The 19,533-nt window shown below is 40.6% G+C and overlaps 1 protein-coding gene and 1 long non-coding RNA gene across 22 annotated transcripts; one reads left to right on the forward strand and one right to left on the reverse strand.

The window, feature by feature from the left end:
• The first annotated feature begins 715 nt into the window (after positions 1-715).
• Positions 716-19,437, forward strand: LOC139192341 (uncharacterized). Of its 21 annotated transcripts, none has more exons than XR_011576434.1 (9): positions 740-1,026; positions 1,142-1,183; positions 1,254-1,364; positions 1,451-1,484; positions 1,792-1,902; positions 2,226-2,309; positions 3,007-3,065; positions 3,852-3,932; positions 4,143-4,379. XR_011576434.1 is itself a non-coding variant. In XM_070814300.1 (8 exons), exons 4-8 carry the CDS (start codon positions 1,480-1,482, stop codon positions 19,137-19,139), a joined length of 288 nt encoding a protein of 95 aa, XP_070670401.1. In that variant the 5' UTR covers positions 740-1,026; positions 1,142-1,183; positions 1,254-1,364; positions 1,451-1,479; the 3' UTR covers positions 19,140-19,437. The 21 variants fall into 21 exon arrangements, 4 of the variants coding, with proteins under 4 accessions (XP_070670401.1, XP_070670399.1, XP_070670400.1 ...); XR_011576442.1 differs by having other exon boundaries at positions 3,017-3,065; XR_011576438.1 differs by lacking the exon at positions 1,792-1,902.
• Positions 10,698-11,590, reverse strand: LOC139192342 (uncharacterized). Its single transcript, XR_011576449.1, has 4 exons — positions 11,418-11,590; positions 11,237-11,310; positions 11,056-11,153; positions 10,698-10,880 (listed from the first exon to the last, which is right to left on the reverse strand). It is a non-coding gene; the product is annotated as an uncharacterized lncRNA (long non-coding RNA).
• Positions 19,438-19,533: the final 96 nt, after the last annotated feature.

Consider the following 19,533-nt stretch of genomic DNA (forward strand, 5'->3'; position numbering starts at 1 on the left):
AACCAACACTAGTACATAAATTTTGATTGTTGAGGATATAATTGGGCTTTAATCATGGTTTAAGGCCCTATGATTTGGAGCACATCATAAAAGAGATGTTGTAAATTCAAATCCAACTCTTTCATTGTTGCTCGTTACCCACCATTGAACCCAATACAGAAAAAGCTCTTTGCAAGATTGGAACTGTTGTGTGTTTCAACTCATGCGCACAAATTATTATCCCTGATTTTTCTTTTTCTTTTTTTTTTATTTCTCGATTTGGTTTTTGCTTTGCCTGATCGAGGATAAGGGTTCGTGTGCATAGATGGAAGCACATATAAAAGCTCTTGGGTGTTGAAAACAACTATTTATATCATGTTTGTGAATGATGAGAAAACACATAACATAAAAGTTAGTCATTTACAAATATATACTTTGACGTGGTGTAATGAAATAAAAGTTTGCTGCAATTTGACACCCTCTAAAAGGTAAACAAAACACCTATCTACAATGGATATTGCAAAATCAGATTATGATGTAGTTAATTTACTAAACAAGATTCTTAAACCCAATGCTATAAACAAATTATTTCTATACTAAAACGCTGTTTTGGGTTATTATTGATCTATAGTGTGCGGACGGATTTGTCCTCGGTTTCTCTATGCTTGCCATTCTGTTTCCTCTTTTTCTGCGGTGGAAAGTCGTTTTTACCCCTGCTGGCTACGCGTCTATCATCGCTGCCTTCACTTCTTCTCTTTCTCTCCCTCACAGCATTTTGCCTCGTTTCGAACCTGGGTTTCTTCCTCTCCCTGTCATTTGGTCCTTTACTTTGATTGCACACTGCATCAAGTTAAAGCTCCCACCAACTGGAGAAAGATACCATGCTACATCTTATTTGTGTGCCAGTTGTGGAGCTCTCTTGGGGTTTCTGTAAGCGTTGGTCATCTGGAAGGGACAGAAAAATCTAGGCAACTAGGGTCTCTCTCACATTCCACTTTCTCTATAAAAAAAAATCCCAAAATTGGCTCTCCAGGACTGGAAGTGGAAGTATGAGCTATCCTTTTCTTTTTCCGGCATTTTTTTTTTAAATTTCTTTATTTCATGCATGGTGGATTTCTCTTTGGTGATTATTGAATTGCTTATATATTTGCTTGGTATTTAGGGGGATCTAATTTTTCTGGCTTTTCAAGAGCAGCGGCATGAGGTACACTTTTCTTCTTTTTCTTTTTTTTTTCTCTTTTTTTTTCCTTCTAATTTTTATGTAATGGATGGAGGTGGATTCTCTGAGTATACCTGGGATGGTGAGAAATTGGAGCTCATCTGGGGCCAGATCCATTTGGATTTTGGTGTCTGATTGGAGGAAAAGAAAATAAAATAAATTTGGGGTTTGTATTGATTTGATGTTTGGTTTTATTTAATTTTTATTCTTGCATGTTTGCTTTTTCTGAATTTTCACTGTTTGTTTTGTTAGTTGAAGATTACGGTGTTTGATTGATTTCAATGGGGTGAGTTGTTAATTTGTCCTCTATTTATTCATGTCATTTTATGAATGCTTGCATAATCTGTATCTCATTTCACTAACTCTCTGGGTGTATTTTTGATAAATTGTCACTGTTTTTTTCTGTTAATTTTTAAGTCTCTGTGTGTGTTGTTTACCCCAGACTTTGGACATCAACTTGTTCGTTTTCTTGGTGGTTTGATGCGTTTTGTGTTGTGTTTTTCGGTCAATTGACTCAGTTCATATGATTAATTCCCATCGTTTCCATGCCATATTGGTTGAATTTATTTTAACTGTATTTATTTTTGTTGCAGCCATATCTCATATAAACAACAAGTAGAAGGTTTACAGGACATTAACCAATTAGTTGGGCTATTAGTTCCTTTACTTTGTGATGTCCCTGGTGTGAGTAAACAAATGTTCAGGTACTTTATAGTTAGGAGGATTTAACGAGGCCTTTTCTATGTGCTTTACTTTATTATGTTTTGATAAACGGAGGTTCAGCAACAGGTTACTGAAATTATCACTTATATATATAGCCTCCACCACAAAGTAATTTCCTAAGAAATGTGTAGTACTTTGTCTTCTGGGTTAGTGTTCTCTAATTTAGATTAGACATTAAGGCTTTGAGCTTGGTAAGATTTCTTTTCTTGATGTACCTCAATTTTTTTATTCATTGTTTTTCTTTTTGGAGTTTTTGATTTACAGATAAATTCTACATTTAAATTCTCTTTTTGTGATCCTGCAGATTTTGTCTCTGTAATCAGATGGTTGATATCGCTGACTGATTTCATTCTTCTTCACTTTCAAGAAGCATCGGTGTTTATTGAAGGTATATAATCTGTTTAGACATTTAGTCTTCAATGTATCAAGTATTTTGCGTTGTTAGTTTTCTGTTACTTTTGTTGCTGCCTGCCTTTTTTTTTCTTTCTATTTTTTTCGTTTTTATCCACTTCTCTTTCACATTTGTGCAAACCTATTGTCCTCAGTTTATAATCTTTCGTTGGATAATCTGATCGCTCAATCTATTCTCAAGCGATATCTTTGGTTTTAAACTGTTCTAACCAGTTTAATCTTTAAATTGTTCAATGTTAACCCCAACATTTTATTTTCGTTCTATACGCATTGGAACCAAACTTAATTGGCGCTAAAAATGTATAAAGCCTTTAACTATACCCTGAATGCAATGTTAGCCAGTAAATAATTATAAAAGTAACTTTGTCATGGGCTATAATCATATCCATCATCATTCCATGATTGTTACCAACCTTTAAAATCAAATTTAGCATCAGTATGTTTTACCTTTGTTTCAATCTTAACCGGTAGCGGCTACAATTTTGTATTAATCACTGTTATCAATTGTTCTTAACATATGATCATCAGATCCCAATATGTTGACCATCGTTTTCCCTACCTTATCGTATGTGAAACGATTATATTTGCACTCACTTTTATTCATTGGAAACAGTATTTGTGTCTCTCCATATCCAATCCTTGGTGCAAAATGTTTACAATTTGACATGTTTCAGTTTCCTACAGCCAAATTGGAATCAATCTGAAAGAACTGCGCCTATTCGCTGTCTTCAAGGTATAACATTGATCACTCTCAACTTTTAATTTCTTTTTCAACATTTTTTCCTTTTGCATTTCTAAAAAACCTTTATTCAATAGATACTGATATGGTCACTTACAGCATAAAAAAACTTCATCTTTTTTGTCAATATTTAAGTTTTTCTTATTTTTCTTCATGAACCAGGTCAGCCCATAACTCTGTAACCATCCACCTATATAACTTATCCATTTTGATCATTGTGGTATCAATACAAATTTACTCTTATTTTTTGAGGTGGGATTGGTCTTAAAACACAAGATTCAAAATTTAATTGATCCCATTGTTTTGTACACAAAAATTCCATCGACCCAAAAACCTCACATGGAAAACAAACGTATTCACCTTTTTTTTTTTCTGCTTCTCCTTAGTTTTTACCTATTTTTTTCATTTTTGTTTTCACAGTTTCCTTCATGATTAGGTTGAGCACACAGTTTTTAAACCTATTAAACCATATTCGTTTTAAGTGTTTTGCTTCATTATTTAACATTCATTTAGATTTGTGATTGATATCAACTTGGTCAGGTTTTCATTACTTGCAAAGCATGTTTAGAGTAGTGCCTTTAAACTGCGTCAATTTTTCAATGAAAAATCTTGAATGCCTCGACATTTATCCAATGGATAAATTCATTACATTCTTTTCGGTGAAACACTAAAGGTCCTATACGCCAGTCTCTTTTATCATCCTCAGCAAACTATTCTTATCATTTTGAGCCCAACTTTAGACAGTCCGCATTTACTAATGAAACGATTGTTTGTTGACAGTTTGACCCGAATACCTCTAGAAATTATCTATGCATGGACCACTACTGTAACCCGTTCTCAACCGATGAACTTCAAATGATGGTGCGTATCGCGTCATTTTGCCTTCCTCACTATTTATTCAGCTATTACATATCCAATCGTATTGATTCCTACAGAACAATGTTTACTTTTCCCGCAACCTCTTAACTTTACAATGTTTTACAATTTCTTTCCTGCTGCATTATAATAGAAATGTGAAGAATAAAGTCAATTTAAAAACCTAATATCTATCTATGTTCTTCGTTGTCCCAGAAGACTTTTCATTATATGAAGAAAACAGATAGATGCTCCACCCATTCTGCAGAAAAAAGGTATACAACAGTACAGCACTGCAGCAACGCGCGGGCAACCTAGCTAGTTAATACTATATGCTAAAATGCATATTTCTGCATGGCGTATATTGAGAAGTGTATCCTTCATTTTTTTTTTTTGGCTAAAGCTTTGAAATATTGACACATCCCGACCCGGAATGTTCACTAGAACTCTGAATCGAGCTGTGTTGGCCGACACCTGGAAGGTGACGAAGCCATAAAGTGTGATAATGCGTAAACTAGGAAATAATTTAAACCTAAAAATGCTTATATACGCGAGTGCGTGATGAGCGGGTATAGACCCATTTTAGACGTGATACAGAGCATAAGTAAGTACAATGAGGTAAGATAATAATTATACCATTTAACGGAGCCACCTGAACTGGGAGTGCCACAAGTCCTTGTTGATACGAAACTTTGATACTAGGACCTGGAGGGGTGCAAAATAGAAAGTGTGAGTGGGCAAAACCAAGACTTCAAAAAAATCATTTCAATTATCAAAGGTAGTAACCTCTCGTTGTAAAACCTATATAGTTTCCAGAAAATCATACTACGTATAAGTATGAAATCAAAAGTATACTAGTAGTAATTCCAGAAGTATACCACGACATATCATCTCATTAGCAATATAAATAATCGTATGCTTAATAACCCATACTAGCACACTAGCTGGAGCCACCTATGGTGAACTGTACGACTACAACCATATCTCATCAATCAATGATAGTACATAAGTCGGAGTCATCTACAGTGATCTGTACGACTTATCCATATCTCATAAATCAATGCTAGCTCATAACTCGGAGTGACCTATAGTGACTTGTACGATTTACGCATATCTCATCAATCAATACCTTAGTAATATGTTAGCCGGATCCACTTGTAGTGGCCTGTATGGTTGAACCCATAGCTCATCACATATCCCTGCACACGAGTCAGAACCACCTCTAGTGGTCTATAGGATAGGTTGGGTGTAAATAGTTGCGCTCAAGTGCTATGATCACGTGAAGGCTGTGCGAAGTATCGCAAGTCACATATGAGTTGAAATCACCTAATGTGGTCTGTACGACAGGCTGGCACTTACCTTGAATCCAAGGTGAGCGTGAGGTGCGGGAGGTGAACAATCACGTAAAGGCTATGTCCTGTCCTCGGGCAAGAGCACTAACATTGGGTGCAGGGTTATGAGTTTTAAATGCATCTAATATGGCATATATGATTTATAGACAATCTGTACGACAATGTTGGAGTTGCTTAAAACATAAATATAGTCATGCCATCACTCAATCGTTCCAAATAAAATGTAATCATAACCACGCATCCCACATTTCACAATATATACTCACCTGAACTTATTTGTGCATCTTGCGTTCACCTTCGCACTTCAAAGCGTTCACAATAATTATGTGCAGGGAATATACATATGGATATACCATGATGCAAGCTAATACTCAACCATGTCATAGCATTTCCAATTATATACATATATATAATATGGCATAAAATGCATAAGCTGTAACGCCCTACTCCTGAACTATTATTTTCGGGAATAATTATCGGTGATAAGTCCGACTAGACACTAGTTTAATTAACTATCATTACTTACGTTTCCTTACTTCAATTTCTTGATTCTTCACACATTAATTGATGACCAACATTTAACCATCCAAACATAAAGTTTGTTGATGCACAAAACCGGAGGTCTTGGAACAACGTAAATCTGACCGTGAATCTGCATGAAATGTAAATAACACAAGATGTATTGTGGTTCACCCCAAGGTTTGGGCTACGTCCACACTGATATTGTATTTATCTGAGGGAGAGAGAGAGAGCTCTGAGAGTGAGAGCTTTGAGAGGGTGGGGAGCCTTAGGAAATGGCCTCCTCTAATTGTAAAGGTGAATGGTCATTTTATAGAATAAGGACTCCTTACTTATTACATATTTACCCATTCCTTTATCACATAATTACATTTAAGTCCCCAGAGTATTTGTACGAGATCTAAATACAAGGCCCTAAATATGGTATAAACAGTAGTCCCCAAGTCTTCAGTCAAGAGAGTCTTTTAGCTGGAGACTTGAAATTCAATCCATGTACGGGCCGAAGTGGCTAGATATCTTGAACCAGTACTCAACCCAAGGCAATGCTCAACATAAAGCAATACTCGGTAAGAGGTATCACATGTTACGAGACTACTCGGCTGGAGGCAATGCTTGTTGCGAGGCTGCTCGGCTAGATGCACTGCTTGCGGCGAGGCGTTTGCTCGGCTGGAGGCGATGCTTGTTGCGAGGCGGCTCAGCTAGAGGCTATGCTCGCTATGAGGCGGCTCGGCTTATGGTATTCCTCATTGCAAGTATCTACTTTATGTCGACATGCACTCAATATGAGTTGATTCTCAACATGACTCGGGTCCGCTTGTCGGGTTCGCATATTAGGTCTGTGTCAGATCCGTGGATCGGGTCCGCAAGTCGGTTCTTTGAGTCGGGGCCATACGTAGGGTCATCGAGTTGGGGCTATCTGTAGGGTCATCGAGTTGGAGCTATCTGTAAGGTCATCGAGTTGGGTCCGGGCACATAGGTGTCCCAATAAGCGAATGTCCGAGTAAATAGGTGTCCAGTCAAACAAGAGATCACCATGAGCACGTGGCTCATCAGTCTATAAGTTGGTAGACTTCGTTAATCGGCAACAATGTTGATCAGTGGACCTAGTTGCTCAATAATTCTTGACAATAAATGACAGTATAATGAATACATCAAGTTGACAAAGTTTGTCCAGGCAAAATATTGTACTATGTGCCTTCTATAAATAAATAATTTATTCAGTTGTGTGGTAAATGATTTGTATCATATATCAACAATATATTGGGTATTGCCTAAATGTGTGTGTATATATATATGTTTGTACCATACTTGACCAATCCCGAAACTACCGAGCACCGGCCAACGCTATACTGTCAAGGACCCAGAAGAGTTCCCCTCCGACCAGGAGGCCAATCACTACTCGACACGTGTCAAGATTAGAAGCCAATCAGAGCGCAGCACGTGTCGACATCAAGAACCAATCATAACATGACACATGTCAATGTGACAAAGCTACAAGTTTTTCTATAAATAGGGGTCATTCCCCCACAATATTGGCTAATGCCATTTGTGTTAAATCATTCACAAGAACTCACTAAATTGAGAGCTTGATCCTTTGTACTTGTGTAAGCCCTTCACTACTAATAAGAACTCCTCTACTCCGTGGACGTAGCCAATCTGGGTGAACCACGTACATCCTGTGTTTGCTTCTCTGTCTCTACTCATTTACGTACTTATCCTCACTAGTGACCGAAGCAACCAAGCGAAGGTCACAAAACCTGACACTTTCTGTTGTACCAAAGTCTTCGCTGATTTTGTGCATCAACATTTGGCGCCGTCTGTGGGAAACGACACTTATTCCTACTCTCTTCAGCTGTGTCAAGCTGGTTTCTATCATTCGTACACTTTCTTTTGATCAGGCATCCCTCTCCAGCATAGGAAGCGAAGGAAGCCACAGCACACAGAATGACACCCCCCTTGCACATAGTGCGAAACAACGAAAGAAGGAAGGAAAACGAGTTCTTCTTCAAGCTAAAGTCGATGAGTTGGAAGCTCAGAACAACAAGATAGCAATGAGGAATGAGGTCCTCCAGGAGCAATATGAGAAGCTCTTCGAGACACTTCACGAAGCTAGGCAAGCTCAGACACGCGAGCTTGTTGCCTCCGTGGAAGTCAACCATCAACTGGGTGCCCTCCAACATGGAGGGTCACATGCATTCGACATAGATATCCCTGATAGGGAACAAATTACCCCTCGATTTGATAATCAACATGAGGCTTCTTTTAACCCAGTTGCTTCGACCCGAACCATGAGAAGCGGAGGGAGACACCTCTTTGCTGAAGGGGCAGAAGGATCGAAAGCCGTCTTTCGCGATTGTCGGGATTTCCTGAAGCAACGTCGAGAGAATTCCATCCATATAAGCTCAAAGATCAATGACCCAAGGATTTCTGAGAGACTCGGTCCCCTGCCACGGCCCGAGCCGGCCACCAACTTGGGGAAGGTGCAACAAGTCCTAGAGAGACATGAGGGTACAGGGGACTCAGAGGTGTTCCGACAGACATACCCTGGAAGCCAGTACAGCGAGTCCAGGGAAAAATCACATGCCCTTGATCAAACCTTCCTAATTCCAAGAGGAGATGGAGATTTACGAAAGAAAGCTCCAGTGGCACATAACTCCGCTCAGGACCCCCTTGTCCTACAACTTCTTGAGGAAGTAAACAAGTTGAAGGCTGAACGTCAGGCTGAAATACCTGACTGGAACCAACCTAGGCCTGGCCCTCTTACAAGGAGGATCCTCAACACCCCCCTTCAAGCAAAGACAAAGCAGAAGCTTGGCTTGCAACTTTATACTGGAAAAGAGGACCCGATTGAGCACCTTAACCTCTTTGAGTCCACCATGGCATACCGGATGCACACCGACGAAGAGCGATGTCTTCTCTTCCCCTCCACCCTCTCTGGCGGAGCTCTAAATTGGTATTGTCGTCTTACACCTGAGACGATAGACTCATTTGAGGAATTGAGGAAACTATTTGTTTCCCAACACATTTTCCAAACCGATCGCTTGCACTTTGCAGATGACCTGTACACTATCCGCCAGAGGCCAGACGAGTCATTACGTATGTATGCTGGCCGCTTCAGCCATGAATACTCCCGGTGTGCCGAGGCAGACGACAAGACTGCCCTCAAAGCCTTCACGGCAGGCCTACGTGATTGTTTCTTTAAATACATGATCAATGCCAATACTTGGAAGACTTACTCTGAGGTGATGGCGCAGGCTTATAACCATGCCTCCGCCGAGGCAAAGACATATCAGGAGAAACCCCCTCACCTAACGCCATGGAGGAAGAACTAGCAATAGCTAAAGTTTGACGGTTGGGAAGATCATCCAATGTTTCTCTAGTACAGGACTCTAACAAAGACCCTGAAGACTCCGACATTGCAGACTCAGACTTAGAGCTAAAGCTAGAAGAGCCCTCATCACTAGAACTTCCAGGCTCTGACATCTACAATAAGAAGAAACAAATTCTATCACTACATGCATGATCAAAACATAAGGAAGTTCCTATATTACCCACATGAAGATGGTGCAAAGCGATGCCGGAACCCTTCTCAATCAGAAAGCAATCCGTCTTCCACAGTCACTACAAAACAAGCAAATGAAGACCGTGTCAAGCGCCAAAAAAAAAAAAAAAAAAAAAAACAGCTTCATCCAAAAAGCTTCACCCGAAAAGCTTCACCTCCAAAACTTCACCCAAAAAGCTTCATCCAAAAAGTTTCACCCAAAAAGCTTCACCTAAAAAAGCTTCACCCAAAAAAAAAACTTCACCTCCAAAAAGCTTCACCCAAACAGCTTCACCTAAAAAAGCTTCACCCACAAAGCTTCACCTAAAAAGCTTCACCCACAAAGCTTCACCCAAAAAGCTTCACCTCCAAAACTTCACCCAAAAAGCTTCATCCAAAAAGTTTCACCCAAAAAGCTTCACCTAAAAAAGCTTCACCCAAAAAAAAAAAAAAAAAAAAAAAACTTCACCTCCAAAAAGCTTCACCCAAACAGCTTCACCTAAAAAAGCTTCACACACAAAGCTTCACCTAAAAAGCTTCACCCACAAAGCTTCACCCAAAAAACTTCACCTGAAAAGCTTCACTTAAAAAAGCTTCACCTACACAGCTTCACCTAAAAAAGCTTCACCTAGAAAGCTCCCTCTACATACTTTCACCTACAAAGCTTCACCATCAAAGCTTCACCTCGAAAGCTTCATCTACAAAGCTTCACCATCAAAGCTTCACCCAAAAAGCTTCACCTAAAAAAGCTTCACCCAAAAAAAACTTCACCTCCAAAAAGCTTCACCCAAACAGCTTCACCTAAAAAAGCTTCACCCACAAAGCTTCACCTAAAAAGCTTCACCCACAAAGCTTCACCAAAAAAACTTCACCCGAAAAGCTTCACTTAAAAAAGCTTCACCTACAAAGCTTCACCTAAAAAAGCTTCACCTAGAAAGCTTCACCTACATAGCTTCACCCAGAAAGCTTCACCATCAAAGCTTCACCTAGAAAGCTTCAACACCAAAGCTTCACCTACAAAGCTTCAACACAAAACCTTGCTCCAAATAAACAAATTTTGTTCACAAAACCCAAGATGCCCTTGAACTTGTACAAAAACACAGGTCAACACAAACATTTGTTTTGTTCTACACCCACAACATCCCTGTCATAACCAAACAAGCAATTATGTATATGTTTCCAAACATATTATAATAGATCCAACAACAAGCCAAAGTCCCAAGTTTCATAATGGACAAAAGTACAAGCAATTCATCAATAATGAAGGTGCTACAAAACTTGGAATCTGCCCCAAAATAGAAATCCAACCCAAGAGACTTTTTCTCTCTCTCCCTCTTCCGCCTCCTTTCATCTATCAAATTTCTGCAACCTCTGCTCTTCTCCAATGGAGCTGAATTTTGGACACCCTATAGTTTTTGAGCATATGAACAACTTTCAAGAAGGAACCATTTCTGTTTGAGCGACGGAAATTAAAGTGTTGAAGCTCCAAACATGACAGTCGGATTCTTGCAGATTTCGAAGCTGCTATGATGTTTCGAAGATCTGGAAATATTTAACCATTAGTTCATTCTGAATTTTTGATATGTTATGAAAGAGACGATGAGGCACAACTTCAATGAAGAAAGCATGTTGATCTGAACAATAGAAAATGGAGTTTCGAAGCTCACAACAAATCTGACGGGTTGACAGACAAATGATAAACAGTCACTCATCATACCTGGATTTCTGGAGTTATACTGCTCCGAGGGACCTCAAATTTGGATATGTTGTAGTTCACAAGTTAAGGAACAACTTCGATGAAGAAAGTATGTTGATCTGAACAAGAGAAAATGGAGTTTCGAAGCTCACAACAAGTCTGACAGGTTGACAGAAAAATGATGAACAGTCACTCATCATACCTGAATTTCTGGATTTGTACTGCTCCGATGGATCTCAAATTTGGATATGTTGTAGCTGACAAGGTGAGGAACAACTTCGATGAAGAAAGTATGTTGAGATGAACAAGAAAAAATGGAGTTTAGAAGCTCACAACAAGTCTGACGGGTTAACAGAAAATTGATGAACAGTTAATCATCATACCTGAATTTCTGGAGTTGTACTACTCCGATGGATCTCAAATTTGGAGATGTTGTAGTTCACAAGATAAGGAACAACTTTCATGAAGACGACTTTGCGATCTGAGCTATAGAGAATGGTGTTATCTTGCATCCACTCAGGCTGATTAGTGGAAACGAAAAGCAATTCCACCAAAGAAAAGATGAAAAAGAGAGAAAAGCTACTAATTGCACTTGATCTTGTCTAGTCAATAGCATGCAGCATCAAACACACAAAAGTTGGAAATATTTTTAGATAAGGCATATGCGAATGTGTGACATCGAAACAAGGATTCGTTACTTTGACAAATTAGTAACAAGCGAGACACCTCATTCGGCAACTCTCTTCGCCTGAAGACTTGGGGGACTCCCACCATATGCTACTGCACCTTAATACTCGGCAGTCTCACAACCACTCAGTGACTTGGATTTTTCAAGTCTCCAACCGAGAAGTTTTCCTCACTCGGGAAATTAAGGGAACACTACCTCAAACTACATGCTTCACTCACAAAGCTTCAACAATACAGGTTTCAACAAAAGCAAAAATTCAAAGAACTTTATGAAGAAGGCTTTGGTGTATTTAACACAATATATTGAAATGAAGCAAAGCTTATTTATTAATATTTTCGATAAGCCACAAATATGTACATATACATAAGTCAAAATAAACAAACAAAAGGGAGCCTTCACAAAGGTTGCTTAGGGGAAGTCTCAGCAGTCGGTAGAGCCCCAGAAAGAGAAAGCACCGGAGGGTGGTTATCCGGAGCCTCAGTACTTGACAAAACCCCAGAAGGAGGAGGCATTGGAGGTTTATCATTTGAAGCTTCATTACCAGGTACAGCCCCAGAGGACGAAGGCAATAAATGCCTTTGGAACAAACCCACAAACCGCTGATGATCAAGTAAAACCTTACCATCAGATTCCTTCATCTGGTCAAGCTTCCTCTTCATGTTTGTAGCATAGTCATGGGCGAGCCGGTGCAACTGCTTATTCTCATGCTTGAGCCCTCTAATCTCCTGTTTGAGACTCATCACTTCAGCAGCCAATGATTCAACTTGGTGGGTTCTAGCAAATAGGCGTTGGGCCATATTAGACACAGAACCTGCACACTGAACACTAAGAGCCAGAGAGTCCTTAACAGCCAACTCATCAGACCGTTTGGAAAGTAGTCTGTTATCTTTGGGAGTGAGAAGGTTCCTGGCCACCACTGCAGCGGTCATATCATTCTTCATCACAGAATCCCCAACGGTAAGAGGACCAGTAGGGGATATGAAGGATGGGCGCCATATGTTGTCTGGAGAAGGCGTGGCTGTCTCTTTTCCAAGGTTCAGGTCAAAACGACGGTCGGAGGGTCCAGACATTTTCAAATGTGTTGAAGAAGGAAGAGGTCAGACAAATCAAGATCTTAGAAGTGCAAGAAATGAGCTTCTACTGGTAGAGATTCAGGTGTGTTGTGGAACTTAATGCCAGCCTCTATAAAAATCTGCACTCGACGGAGCTTCAGAAATCGAAGAGGCGTTTGCTTTCTCAAAAACTGGGCTGCTCAGAGACCACGAGGGCCGATCTCAGAAATCGAAGAGGCGTTTGCTTTCTCAAAAGCTGGGCTGCTCAGAGACCACGAGGGCCGATCTCAGAAATCGAAGAGGCGTTTGCTTTCTCAAAAGCTGGGCTGCTCAGAGACCACGAGGGCCGATCTCAGAAATCGAAGAAGCACCTGCTTTTTCAGCCTCGTCAGCACCTGTCACATGCACAATCAGCTTTGCGAAAATTACGGGCAATCTGTCGAAGATTTCTGGTGAAGTAAAAAGCACGTGAATCTTACTGTTCAATCACCGCTCTCCATATGCACCATCAACTCCTCGGGTACCACATATAACTTTGTCAAAGATCTCTGACAAAGTTTAGGCACGAGAATTTCGAAGTTCCAGCTACCCTACTATTACCCATAAGGGTAAAGGAACAGCACCACTGCTTGACAACTGGAAAGTCCCTATGTGTGTCGACCTCCGTGTTTTGCGGCAAGACAGGTTGGCAAGAACGTCCAACCTTTACTCACATTCGAGAAAAGACTCCCAACATAATTACTTTCTCAAAAACCGGAGTAGCACCGCTTTCCGAATCTCGAGAGTCAGATCCTCGACGGGATTGCTTGTTCGAAAACCGAAGAGGCACAACTCTCAGAACTTCGAGAGCCAGATTTCCTTAGATAAAACTTGTCTGTAATCTTCACACGTAATATCAGCTTTCCAGATACCACATACCACTTTTTCAAAGTGCTCTGACAAAATTAAAACACGTGAAGCTGGCAAGAAGGGTAAAGGAATAGCATTACTACTTGTTATTGGGAAATCCCTATATACATTGACCTCCCTCCTCAACGGACAGGCAAACCTGCAAAAATGCTCAACCCTTTCTCGCATTCGAAAAGGCACCCTCAACATAACCTCTCGAAATACTCAGCTTTATTTCCCCCCCGATAATACCTCAGCAAATAAGCCACACCAAGAACAAGAGTATCTCATATCATCAGGGTCGAAAGCAAGAGTATCCCATATCATGCTTTCTCCCTATCTTTGTCTTTGTCCTTGTCCACACCTGCAGGACAAGGAGAAAGAGAGCAGTCAGTCGGAACCTGAAATCAAACCTCCAATTTGGAACTGACTGCCTGGAGCCTTTGCCTGGTTGCTTACTTAGCATTGCTCTCGAGTACTCATCCTCAACTGCTGTCAAGGTCACGAATTCCACCGGCAAATACCTCATGACAGTTGATCAGATATTGGCTCTTTACACTGAAGCTGCCAAGCGTGGATGAGTCACTATGAAGGAATGTTCTGAAGGACCATTTAAATGCAAAGGTTGCACACCACTTCTGCCATGCAAAAGATTGAAGCAGAAGGTTCAACGGTGAGCTGAAACAGATCACTACAGCACGACACCTTTCCATACCACATTCATTATTCCGTCAACAGCAAAAGTATCCCATATCATCAAGGTCGAACGTACTCTAGATTTGATGGACTTGTTTTGACCCTCAAATTTTTGAGTCGGCCTTATACTCTGAAGGGCACCAGAAAACCCTCCAGCACAGTTCAAGAATAAGCCTGTGGAAAGTTACTTCTTCAAAAGAAAAAGTATCTCATATCATCTCTTATCCATTTGCTTCTCCTTATCCTGGCAGTTGAATGAGAGACAAGGAGAAGGAGAACAATCAACCGGAAGCCGAAGTCAAACCTCTAATCCTGGGTTGCTTACTTGGAAGTTTGACTGCTTACCTTGTCTGTCACCTCTTTCGGCAGATCTCTTAGCTCGGCGACTTGGGGGACTCCTACTATAGGGTTTGTATCACACTTGACTAAGCCCGAAACTACAACTAAGCTTCAAGTGAAATTGATACATTACCTTGTGCGTCAACATCAGCTAAATACACCATTCCCGGATGGAGGAAAGGTACTTCCAGAGAAGGGCAGATGAAGATCAGACCACACTTCGGTACTTAGAAGTTTCGTGATTACTCAAGGGATTGGATCTTGCAAGTCCCCAACCGAGGAGTTTCCCTCACTCGGGAACTTAGGGGAGCACTGTTTGTACCATACTTGACCAATCCCGAAACTACCGAGCACCGGCCAACGCTATACTGTCAAGGACCCAGAAGAGTTCCCCTCCGACCAGGAGGCCAATCACTACTCGACACGTGTCAAGATTAGAAGCCAATCAGAGCGCAGCACGTGTCGACATCAAGAACCAATCATAACATGACACATGTCAATATGACAAAGCTACAAGTTTTTCTATAAATAGGGGTCATTCCCCCACAATATTGGCTAATGCCATTTGTGTTAAATCATTTACAAGAACTCACTAAATTGAGAGCTTGATCCTTTGTACTTGTGTAAGCCCTTCACTACTAATAAGAACTCCTCTACTCCGTGGACGTAGCCAATCTGGGTGAACCACGTACATCCTGTGTTTGCTTCTCTGTCTCTACTCATTTACGTACTTATCCTCACTAGTGACCGAAGCAACCAAGCGAAGGTCACAAAACCTGACACTTTCTGTTGTACCAAAGTCAAAGCAACAAAGCAGTGAGTAGTCAAATAGACTTGGGTACTCACGGGAGAGTACCCAATTTACTGATCAAATGAGCCAATAAAATCAGCATAATTGTCCCCTTAATTCTTTCTTCCTCCCATTACCCTTGCCATGGTGAATCTGGACAAGTCTTATCCTTCTCCTCCTACTTCCATCAACCCTATCCCGTGGCCTCATCGGCTCCAGCATGCAAGTCTTTAAGCTCACTTGCCAAGCCAACATCGAGTCTTTAACCGAGAAACCCCAATTTGTAATCCTCCCAAATTTCGTCGGGTCAGAATACTAGGTACTCTCCAATGAGGACCCAAGTATTGACTTAGTCAAATGCATCTTTGAGACACTTGCTCAGGCCTCGGCGGCTGGAGAGAACTGGATGAGGTGAGCGAGTTTGAGGCAGAGGAAGTCGGGATCGGTCTGCTTGCAGAGGTTGAAGAGGAGCTCGGCCTGGGAGCGCTGCATGAGTTGAATCTGCAAACCGAGCAGCTTCGCAAACTCGCGCTTGACCAAACTCAGTGCATGAGTTCCTCTTCCAAACTCGGGCCTCACATTTGATTGCATAAAATTCAAACCATGAGGCACATGAAAAGATTGACCACCATGCCCTTTCTCCGAATCTGGTTGTTGTACATTATAATTCTTTAAACTTGGATTAACAGGAGCTCTACTTTGTCTCTGGCCCCCAACCCACATGTTGTTACTAAGACCTGGTCAGTTCCCGTCAACAGCTTAAGGATGATGCTGACCATGTGACAAGTTCTCTTGGCCAAAGAAGTTATAGACCCTGTCTCCAACTTCGTTTCCAGGCATGGATAATCCAGCCACAAATTTGTAGCAGCTAAAGTTCTTATGAGAAAATAACTACCTTTTTCCAGTATAATTTAGTGCCAATCCAACTGCCATGTTCCCCGCCCAAACTACTTATCAGTGACGTTGCGAGGCCGCTATTGGAGCTGGAAGCTGATCCTCCAAGACTGTCAGATTGAGAAGCTTTAGAGCTCGAATCGGAAAGAAAGGAATGTGCGTCTTTAAGCTTCAGATAGGGAGAGAGAGAGAGATAGAGAGGTCTCTGAGTCTGTGTCTCTGTGTGGGTTTTGCAGATTCACGGTGGTCAGTGATGAAGTCTCACGGTGGTGAGATGAAAAAAATGAAAGAGAACCAACATAGCTTTTCGTTCGTTTCCCACAGACGGCACCAAATGTTGAAGCACAAAACCGGAGGTCTTGGAACAACGTAAATCCGACAGTGAATTTGCATGAAATGTAAATAACACAAGATGTATCGTGGTTCACCCCAAGGTTTGGGCTACGTCCACACTGATATTGTATTTATCTGAGGGAGAGAGAAAGAGCTCTGAGAGTGAGAGCTTTGAGAGGGTGAAGAGCCTTAGGAAATGGTCTCCTCTAATTGTGAGGGTGAGGGATCCTTTCATAGAATAAGGACTCCTCACTTATTACATATTTGCCCCTTCCTTTATCACATAATTACATTTAAGTTCTCTAAGTATTTGTAAGAGATCTAAATACGAGGCCCTAAATATGGTATAAACAAAGTTAAATCTCACATTTTCCACCAATGTCCGTCACATTGCTCAATTCCCCAAACAAGGCTATTGTCTCAATTATTTAGTCTCATTTATTGTATGGCTGCATCTAACGTATCGTTAGACTGCCTACGTACCCTAAACATGGATCAATCAATTCGTAGTTCGCACTATAACTTCAAAGCATTCACAGTAATTATATGTAGGTAATATGCATAAGTCAACTTAAAATGTTTGTGGAATTATCAATCATGTGTATATATATATGATAGAAAGGAAAATGCCCACTCACCTGAGGTCCATGCTACGACTCCCTAGTGCTAATATCGAAACATCACGAACCAACGTCGCCTAGAACAATTATCAATTCATGTCTAAGAATTATTACCGATAGAATACATAATTTATATAAAACACATCTCTACGTAATTCAGTCCGGAAGATCTGCATCACAGATTTTCGATTCGTTACTTGCAAAGATCCACATTATGTTCCTAGAACAACGTCTCAACAATTGCCAAAACCAAGTGGCGGTCAACATTTTATTTTATGAACTTACAAATCCAATTCGGGAAGATCCGTATGTCAGATTCCTGATCCGTAAGTTTCTATGGCCCTCAAATATTACGTACTACAATGTATTAAAGTTTGGTAACGATCCAACGGTCGGATCGTCGATTCATGCTTTTACCAAGGAACCCTGTACTTTGGGTGTTTGTGATTCGTCCTCAAATCAACTCCGACGCTCCAACCACTAATTGGGCTTTGTTCCTGGGAAGGATGATGATTCATTTTCAGGTGACGGCAAGGTTCGAGTAGCCGGAAAATCTACGAAAAAAAGGATGGATACCCGCCGGGTCGCCAGAGTCCTATGGGGGAAAAACGGGTCAAGGAGATCCGACGCATCTCCTCTCCCTCCTTTCCCTTCCTTGCTCTCTTCTCTGGTTGGTCCCTCCATTCTCTCATCTTCCTGATTGGGCAGTAACCCTCTAAGCTTCCTCCTCGGACTGGGCAGCAGTCCTCCCTTTTTTTTTTTTTTTTTTTTCTCTCCTTCCTTACCAAATATAGTCTTCCCATAATATAATAGTACTGAAAATATATAAAATAATAATAATTGATCATACCATTACTCCAAATCCGCTTCTTCATACCCTACGCGCCCATATTGCCAAGTACTTCAGGAATACACCAAAAGAATATTTCGTACGTCTTAGAACATGTTGATCAATGGAAGTCAATACCCTCGCCTCTAAGGATATTTTCATCAATTCCCCCGATTAAAATAAATAAAAACGAAATTTTAAGGATGGGTTGTCACATATATCCCACACTCTGAAGGGTAGACTAATTCTTAGTGGGGTCCGAAAAGACTAAAGGCATTTCAGCTTACTCCTAGCTCACATCAAATAGCACACATCCTTCCAAAGTTTTCAACCAAAGAATCACCTTTTTTTCCCAGCTTCTTGCATTGAACCCAAGTCCATAAACATATCTGACTTGGAATTCTACCCTATTTCCACTAAACCACTTGCCATGGTCAGGGGCAAAGCTACATAGGCGCAAGGAGGGGCGACCGCCCCTCCCCTGGCTGAAAATGAAGCCTAGGAGTGAGTATCCGCCCCTACTCTCGTCGGAAATGAACCCCTATTTTCTGCTAATGCTGCGCAAGCACTGTGCGCGATAGTTTAGTTTTTTGAAAACCCAATGCCTAACAGTGTCATGTTAGACATAGAAAAAGTAAGACCCCTTAAGTAGAACGGCGTCATTTGTATTCATTTAAAAACATAAATAAATAAGACTGACATATGGGGTCACTTAGTACTACGGTCTGGTGGTATTCCTCTCCACTTGTAAGTGAGACTTCTTAGGTTCGAATTTCGTAGATGGCAAATTTGATACATGATGAGTAGATTTTATATTATATATATAACCATATTCTTAGTATATTTTGGTTAATATTTTGGAAAATTTTTGATACTTTGAATTATATTTTCGATATAGGATTTTCGACTTCCTCTGGAGCAAAACAGGACCAAATGGACGAATTTTGGAGTAAGTCTAGTTGGAGGACGTTCGTGAGTCACTTGGCTTGATCGTATCAAAATATCGATTTTTTCCACCAAGCAGTTATTTTCTGGCAATAAAATAAAGGAGCGATACGCGGTGTTGGAATAATGACATTTTGGGCTTGAATTGTGTTTTTAGAGCCCAAGATGACCTCAGTTGAGTTCGTGGCCTTCTAGATATGTGTTTAGAACATCTTGATCTTCAAAACAAGCTATTATAGGTCGGATTTGGAGAATATTTGAGGCTAAAACGTGGCTGAACAAGTACTTGACAAATTCTCCTAACTTAATTAGGACTTTATTTTCTAAGATATTTTATTATTATTTAGTTTCCTAGTTGGAACAAAAGTCTATTTTTATTTTACTCTTAGGATTGTGCGACTAGGATGGGTTTTTAAAAGGTTTGG

The sequence above is a fragment of the Malus domestica genome, chromosome 15, assembly GCF_042453785.1.
Source record: "Malus domestica chromosome 15, GDT2T_hap1".
In the NCBI taxonomy this organism is placed as follows: Eukaryota; Viridiplantae; Streptophyta; class Magnoliopsida; order Rosales; family Rosaceae; genus Malus; species Malus domestica.

Excerpts from the sequence above, each read along its gene's own strand:
- LOC139192341 (XM_070814297.1), top strand. Across the intron at positions 2,310-3,006 it reads AGCATCGGTGTTTATTGAAG|TTTCCTACAGCCAAATTGGA; the intron begins GTATATAATCTG and ends GACATGTTTCAG. Across the intron at positions 3,066-3,851 it reads GCCTATTCGCTGTCTTCAAG|TTTGACCCGAATACCTCTAG; the intron begins GTATAACATTGA and ends GTTTGTTGACAG.